The sequence below is a fragment of the Schistocerca serialis genome, chromosome 1, assembly GCF_023864345.2.
Source record: "Schistocerca serialis cubense isolate TAMUIC-IGC-003099 chromosome 1, iqSchSeri2.2, whole genome shotgun sequence".
Lineage (NCBI taxonomy): Eukaryota > Metazoa > Arthropoda > Insecta > Orthoptera > Acrididae > Schistocerca > Schistocerca serialis.
Window position 1 is genome coordinate 1,143,847,285 of NC_064638.1, and position 8,920 is coordinate 1,143,856,204.

Genomic DNA, 8,920 nt, shown 5'->3' on the forward strand with positions numbered 1-8,920 from the left:
TTTGGTGCTCATGTGGATGACTTCACACTTTTCATGATAGAATCAACTGCCACATTTTGCACCATATATATATCTTGTCTAAACCATTTTGAAATGTGTTTTGATCATCTGATGGCTTAACATGACAGTAAATGACAGCATCATCTGCAAACAATCTAAGAAGACTGCTCAGATTGTCTCCTAAATCGTTTATGTAAATCAGGAACAACACAGGGCCTATAGCACTTCCTTGGGGAATGCCAGATATTACTTCTGTTTTACTCAATGATTTTCCATCAGTTATTATGAAATGTGATCTTTCTGACAGAAATCACAAGTCCAGTAACACAACTGCGATGATACTACCTAGGCACAAAGTTTAATTAGGACTTGCTTCTAAAGGAACACTGTCAAAAGCCTTTTGGAAATCTAAAAAATATGCAATCAATCTGAAGTCCCCTGCTCACTACATGCATTCATCATTGTTTGTGAGCACTGGAAGAGGGCTTATAAGTATTGTTTGTTGAAGAATGGGTCTGATAATTTATTCAACATTAACAGTACAGGGTGATTCAAAAGGCAAGAACAAATTTCAGTTTTTTCTTGCAGATAAACTATAAAAACTGAAATACATTGTGTATGTCAATGGATAGAGGAAGGTCCAGAGTTTTATGTTTGTACAGATACTATACCATACACTCGACATAAGCACTGTGCATTGCTCAAGAACCATTAAAACAGTAGTTGATTTCATTCCATGCATGAATCAACTGGTCCCTGTATATTGAACAACAATTCTATTTCTCAGCTCTTGAAGAGTAGCTGCCATTGATGGGACAAAGGCTTTGTCTTTTATGTACCCCCCACAGAAAAAAATTGCAAGGTGAAGTCTGGTGACCTGGAAGGCCAAAAACGAATAACATTGGATTGACTTCACATACATTCCAACACATAAAATGATTTCTCTTGTGTTGTAGTTGCCATATTGCTCCAAACATACAATGACACAACTATGTCAAAGCTTTGAACCTTTGTCTATCCAGTGACATGTGCAATGTGTTTCTATTTTTTATAGATTGTGTGTAATACAATTGAAATCTGTCCTTTAATCACCATTTTATCATAGAGTAGTATTATTATATTATTAATTAAGTAGGATGGATAGCCATGAGTCATATAGTCGAGAGTCTACTGTACTTGAAAATCTATATGTTATGAATGCTTGCTTGTTACCAGAACACATCCAGAAATATTACAATCAAAAGAAAACAAAGTTAGTGTGAAAAGATATTGCAGATAGAAAATAAACTATGGGAAAGAAACACCTATGCCAAGCAATCCACTGCATTTTGCCAAACCAAAGTATAATGCCCCATTTTTGCAAGCAGACAGTAAATTGCCATGAGGTTGAACTAAAGTTTAATTTTATGAAGCTGACTACAAAAAGGTCCTGATATTTCCTGTGCAAAATGAACTACAAAATATGCCTATGGTTATATTTTGAGATTTTGGAGTTTGGAATACACAACATATTTCATTTATGAGAAATTGCATTGTAAATTTTGTACATATAGTTTTAGTAAATCAATTATTCTATTATTTTAATTTTTCACAATAAAGTATTTAAAAAATTGTATATGACAAGCCTCTCTGTCCAATTATGCAGATAATGACTGACAAAGAGGCACTGAACAAAGCAACAGGTGGCTCACACGATTATCACACACAAATAATTAATGGCCGTGAAGATGTACTCGTCAAGAAAGCAAAGAAATGGGCCAGCGATACATGTGCAGATATACACAGGGAAGTACATATTACAAATAACTTTATTTGTGAATAAATTGCGCATAATCAGAGAACTAAAACTGTTGTCATATAGCTATGCACAACAGACTCTCTAAAGAATTGCATTATAATCAAACAATGGAAACTCCAGGTTGGAATATCAACAATATAAGGAAAATATAGATTGCTACTTACTGTAAAAGTGAGACTTAAAGTTACAGATAGGCCAGGGTGTGATTTGTGCTTCTACCAGTGAGGGGTATGTCTTAGGGGGTTAGTAGAATTATATATGTTACTAGTTTGGACCGTGGCGTTACGCGTGGTTAAACAGTTATTTATAAATAGATGTTAATGCCAAAACTCACTATTGACGCGAATGCACTATCAGAAAAGCCATCCCTTGTTATATCTTTAACAGTACATTATAGGTAAAGCTTATTTACAAAATCATCTACATGTTGTTGTTGTTGTGGTCTTCAGTCCTGAGACTGGTTTGATGCAGCTCTCCATGCTACTCTATCCTGTGCAAGCTTCTTCATCTCCCAGTACCCACTGCAACCTACATCCTTCTGAATCTGCTTAGTGTATTCATCTCTTGGTCTCCCTCTACGATTTTTACCCTCCACGCTGCCTCCAATACTAAATTGGTGATCCCTTGATGCCTCAGAACATGTCCTACCAACCGATCCCTTCTTCTGGTCAAGTTGTGCCACAAACTTCTCTTCTCCCCAATCCTATTCAATACTTCCTCATTAGTTATGTGATCTACCCATCTAATCTTCAGCATTCTTCTGTAGCACCACATTTCAAAAGCTTCTATTCTCTTCTTGTCCAAACTATTTACCGTCCATGTTTCACTTCCATACATGGCTACACTCCATACAAATACTTTCAGAAATAACTTCCTGACACTTAAATCTATACTCGATGTTAACAAATTTCTCTTCTTCAGAAACGCTTTCGTTGCCATTGCCAGTCTACATTTTATATCCTCTCTACTTCGTCCATCATCAGTTATTTTGCTCCCCAAATAGCAAAACTCCTTTACTACTTTAAGTGTCTCATTTCCTAATCTAATACCCTCAGCACCACCCGACTTAACTCGACTACATTCCATTATCCTCGTTTTGCTTTTGTTGATGTTCATCTTATATCCTCCCTTCAAGACACCATCCATTCTGTTCAACAGCTCTTCCAAGTCCTTTGCTGTCTCTGCCAGAATTACAATGTCATCGGCGAACCTCAAAGTTTTTATTTCTTCTCCATGGATTTTAATACCTACTCCAAATTTTTCTTTTGTTTCCTTTACTGCTTGCTCAATATAGAGATTGAATAACATCGGGGAGAGGCTACAACCCTGTCTTACTCCCTTCCCAACCACTGCTTCCCTTTCATGTCCCTCAACTCTTATAACTGCCATCTGGTTTCTGTACAAGTTGTAAATAGCCTTTCGCTCCCTGTATTTTACCCCTGCCACCTTTAGGATTTGAAAGAGAGTATTCCAGTCAACATTGTCAAAAGCTTTCTCTAAGTCTACAAATGCTAGAAACGTAGGTTTGCCTTTCCTTAATCTTTCTTCTAAGATAAGTCGTAAGGTCAGTATTGCCTCACGTGTTCCAGTATTTCTACGGAATCCAAACTGATCTTCCCCGAGGTCGGCTTCTACTAGTTTTTCCATTCGTCTGTAAAGAATTCGTGTTAGTACTTTGCAGCTGTGGCTTATTAAACTGATTGTTCGGTAATTTTCACATCTGTCAACACCTGCTTTCTTTGGGATTGGAATTTTTATATTCTTCTTGAAGTCTGAGGGTATTTCGCCTGTTTCATACATCTTGCTCACCAGATGGTAGAGTTTTGTCAGGACTGGCTCTCCCAAGGCCGTCAGTAGTTCCAATGGAATGTTGTCTACTCCGGGGGCCTTGTTTCGACTCAGGTCCTTCAGTGCTCTGTCAAACTCTTCACGCAGTATCGTATCTCCCATTTCATCTTCATCTACATCCTCTTCTATTTCCATAATATTGTCCTCAAGTGCATCGCCCTTGTATAGACCCTCTATATACTCCTTCCACCTTTCTGCTTTCCCTTCTTTGCTTAGAACTGGGTTTCCATCTGAGCTCTTGATGTTCATACATGTGGTTCTCTTATCTCCAAAGGTCTCTTTAATTTTCCTGTAGGCAGTATCTATCTTACCCCTAGTGAGATAAGCCTCTACATCCTTAGATTTGTCCTCTAGGCATCCCTGCTTAGCCATTTTGCACTTCCTGTCGATCTCATTTTTGAGACGTTTGTATTCCTTTTTGCCTGCTTCATTTACTGCATTTTCATATTTTCTCCTTTCATCAATTAAATTCAATATTTCTTCTGTTACCCAAGGATTTCTACTAACCCTCTTCTTTTTACCTACTTGATCATCTGCTGCCTTCACTACTTCATCCCTCAGAGCTACCCATTCTTCTTCTACTGTATTTCTTTCCCCCATTCCTATCAATTGTTCCCTTATGCTCTCCCTGAAACTCTGTACAACCTGTGGTTCTTTCAGTTTATCCAGGTCCCATCTCCTTAAATTCTCACCTTTTTGCAGTTTCTCCAGTTTTAATCTACAGTTCATAACCAATAGATTGTGGTCAGAGTCCACATCTGCCCCTGGAAACGTCTTACAATTTAAAACCTGGTTCCTAAATCTCTGTCTTACCATTATATAATCTATCTGATACCTTTTAGTATCTCCAGGGTTCTTCCATGTATACAACCTTCTATCATGATTCTTAAACCAAGTGGTAGTTATGATTAAGTTGTGCTCTGTGCAAAATTCTATCAGGCGGCTTCCTCTTTCATTTCTTAGCCCCAATTCATATTCACCTACTACGTTTCCTTCTCTCCCTTTTCCTACACTCAAATTCCAGTCACCCATGACTATTAAATTTTCGTCTCCCTTCACTATCTGAATAATTTCTTTTATTTCATCATACATTTCTTCAATTTCTTCGTCATCTGCAGAGCTAGTTGGCATATAAACTTGTACTACTGTAGTAAGTGTGGGCTTCGTATCTATCTTGGCCACAATAATGCATTCACTATGCTGTTTGTAGTAGCTTACCCGCATTCCTATTTTCCTATTCATTATTAAACCTACTCCTGCATTACCCCTATTGGACTTTGTGTTTATAACCCTGTAGTCACCTGAAGTCTTGTTCCTCCTGCCACCGAACTTCACTAATTCCCACTATATCTAACTTTAACCTATCCATTTCCCTTTTTAAATTTTCTAACCTACCTGCCCGATTAAGGGATCTGACATTCCACGCTCCGATCCGTAGAACGCCAGTTTTCTTTCTCCTGATAACGACATCCTCTTGAGTAGTCCCCGCCCGGAGATCCGAATGGGGGACTATTTTACCTCCGAAATATTTTACCCAAGAGGACGCCATCATCATTTATTCATACAGTAAAGCTGCATGCCCTCGGGAAAAATTACGGCCGTAGTTTCCCCTTGCTTTCAGCCGTTTGCAGTACCAGCACAGCAAAGCCGTTTTGGTTATTGTTACAAGGCCAGATCAGTCAATCATCCAGACTGTTGCCCTTGCAACTACTGAAAAGGCTGCTGCCCCTCTTCAGGAACCACACGTTTGTCTGGCCTCTCAACAGATACCCCTCCGTTGTGGTTGTACCTACGGTGCAGCTATCTGTATCGATGAGGCACGCAAGCCTCCCCACCAACGGCAAGGTCCATGGTTCATGGGGGGGGGGGGGGGGGGGGGGGGTGGGGGGGGGGGGGGGTACAGATATATGAGGGGAATTTAAAATGTAGATGCACATTTGTGAAAAGTTGTACTTATTCTGATGATAGAAAACTGAAACATATTAATAGTGTTAATAGTAAGACTTATTAAAAACTTTCAGTGTTCGGCTCCACAAATTTACATTATATGTAAAGTTTTACTCCAGTGCGTGGGAAATACGAGGGCCATTCAGAAAGTAACCTCCGGTTGATTTAAAAAAATACACCAAGTTAAATAAAAATATTTTAATATATACATCTTACAACTACATCTTTGCACTATTTTTCTACATAGTCTCCATAGCGATTGAGGCACTTATCGTATCTCTTCACAAGCTTTGAAATTCCTTCTGCATAAAAATCACCCGCTTGTGCCTGGAGCCAGCCTGTGACCGCATCTTTGAGCTCTTCGTCGTCATCAAACTGCTGTGACCCGAGCCATTTCTTCAAATGCATGAAGAGGTGATAATCACTTGGCGCCAAGTCTGGGCTGTAAGGTGGATGGTTGATAACGTCCCACTTGAAGGACTCAAGAAGGGCCGTTGTTCTGCGAGCAGAGTGAGGACGGGCGTTATCGTGCAAAAAAACGATACCGGAAGTCAGCATACCACGGCGTTTGTTCTGTATAGCCCATCGTAACTTTTTTATTGTTTCACAGTACACGTCTTGATTAATGGTCGTACCACGTTCCATGAATTCAACCAACAACACCCCTTCGGCATCCCAAAACACCGTTGCCATCAGTTTTCTGGCAGAAAAATCTTGCGAGGCTTTTCTTGGTTTGGTAGGCGAATTTGAATGTGCCCACATCTTTGATTGTTCTTTTGTCTCAGGGTTCACGTACTTGATCCAGGTTTCGTCACCGGTCACGATTCTGTTTAACAATGGTTCTCCTTCGTCCTCATAACGTGACAGAAAGTCTAATGCAGAGGCCATTCTTTGAGTTTTGTGGTGGTCGGTAAGAATTTTGGGCACCCATCGTGCACAGAACTTATGGTAACCCAATCTTGCTGTCACTATCTCATACAAGAGAGTCTTAGAAATCTGTGGAAAACCAGTAGACAACTCCGACATTGAGAAACGTCGATTTTCACGAACTTTTGCATCAACTGTCTGAACGAGTTCGTCAGTCACCAATGATGGTCTACCACTCCTCTCTTCATCATGAACGTTTTCTCGTCCACTTTTAAATAAACGTACCCATTCACGGACAACTCCTTCACTCATAACTCTTGGTCCGTACATGATGAATAGCTGCTGCAGAATATCCTTTGGCTGTAAAAAACCTTATGACAGCACGCACTTCACATTTGGCGGGGTTTTCTATTGCAGCACACATTTCAAACTGCCACAAAAACTAAACTAGCGCAGGTACGATGTTCACTCGACCACGGATTGATGCCGACTGACCTGTTGAGTGCGTGAACGCACAGATGGCGTCGCTACTCCCCCCACAACCCGCACTGTGACCAATCGGAGGTTACTTTCTGAACCGCCCTCGTAATTATCCCAGGTTGGGATGCATAAACTAAAACCAGAGGATGGGATGGTCTGATGCAGAGGGGGGGAAATCCACCCCATCCCCCCCCTGCAAATCACACACTGAGATAGGCACAAATAAAAAATACTTAGACATTAGCTTTTGGCCACAGCCTTCATCAGGAAAGGAAACACACACACACACACATTCATTCACACATGCAAGATTATCTCACGCACACGACAGTCAGGAGCAGCAGTTTCAGGAAGCTGTGGGACTGAGTTGTGAGGAGGGGGCTGGGGGGTACAGGTAGCGAGAACGGGAAATGGAAAAGTATAGGAGCAGGGAAGGGGAAAGATGATGGGTGCATTGGCAGAGGGCGGCACATAGAAAGAGTGTAAAATGAGATTAGGGAGGCGATGATAGGACAGAGGGGCTGGAAACCCTTGGGTGGAGGATGAGGTAACAGTATGCTACCTAAGGTTAATGCCTGGATAATTTCAGGACTGCAAAATGGTTTTAAGGATAACTCCGACCTGTGCAGTTCAGGAAAGGCGGTAGAGGAGGGGAGAATCCAGATGGCTCGAGTAGAGAAACAGGCATTGAAATCAAGCATGCGTGTTGTGCTACAGTGTGGTCTACTTTGCTCTTGGCCATAGTTTTGTGGTGGCTGTTCATCCTGGTGGACTGCTGGTTGGTAGTCATACCAATATAAAAAATCTCTGCAATGATTTCACCAGAGCTGGTATATGACTTGGCTGTTTCCACTTGTGGCCTGGCCTCTGGCGCAGTAGGATAAGCTTGTGACAGGACTGGAATACTAAGTGCTGTGTGGGTTGATTTGGCAGGTCTTGGACCTGGGTCTTCCATAAGGATATGATCCCTGCGGCAAGTGATTGGGATTGGAAGTGGCATAGGGATGGACTAGGATGATGTGGAGGTTGGCTGATGATGGAACACCACTTTAGGAGGCATGGACAGGATATTAGGTAGGATTTCTCTTATTTCAGGGCATGATGATAGATAATCAATGCCCTGATGAATAATGTGGTTCTGTTGTCCCAGTCCAGGGTGGTAATGAGTAATAAAGGAGGTGCTGTTTTGTAGTGCATCTTGTGTGAGGTGGAAAGATTGGGGTTGTGAGGACAAATGGCATGGGAGATCTGTTTGTGGGCTAGGTCTGAAGGATACTGCCTGTCTGTGAAGGCTGTGGTGAGACCTTCAGCATTCTGGGCAAGGGATATCCTCTTGCTACAGACCAGGGACCAGGCTGTATGGGAGAAATTTTTTGGTGTGGGAGGGCTGACAGCTGTCAAAATGCAGGTACTTCATTGGTGGTTGGTGAGTTTAATGTGAACTGAGGTATGGATGAAGCCATCAGGTAGGTGGAGGTCAACATGCAGGGAGGTGGCGTGCTAGGTTGAGGAGGACCAGGTAAAGCAGACAGGAGATAAGGTGTTGAGTTAGTGAAGGAATGAGGATAGCGTGTCTCGGCTCTCAGTTCAGATTGTGAAGATATCATCAGTGAACCTGAGCCATACCACAGGTTTGGGGTTTTGGGAGGCTAGGAAACTTCCTCTAGATGACTCATACACAGTTTGGCTCAGGAGGGTGCCATGTAGGTGCCCATGGCTTTGCCACAGATTTGTTAGTGTACCTTCCCTTCAATGGAGAAGTAGTTGTGAGTTAGGATAAAATCAGTAAGGTGTGTGAGGAATGAGGTAGTGAGTTTGGGGTCTGAAGGACATTGTGAAAGGTCATGTCCAACATCGCCAAGACCATGGGCATGAGACATTTTGGTGTATAGGGAAGTGGTGCCAACAGTGGCAAGTAAGGATCCAGGAGGTAAAGCGATGAGGATGGTGGAGAGGTAGTGAAGGAGGTGGTTGGTGTCT

General features: G+C 41.7%; 1 protein-coding gene across 1 annotated transcript in view; it reads left to right on the plus strand.

Annotated features, from left to right (window-relative positions):
- Positions 1-1,822, plus strand: part of LOC126456020 (dynein regulatory complex subunit 3-like) — a 172,198-nt gene extending 170,376 nt beyond the window's left edge. Inside the window, exon 7 of the mRNA XM_050091778.1 lies at positions 1,646-1,822. Coding sequence (XP_049947735.1) covers positions 1,646-1,822 — 177 coding nt within the window. The remainder of the gene's footprint in view (positions 1-1,645) is intronic.
- The last annotated feature ends 7,098 nt before the right edge of the window (positions 1,823-8,920 follow it).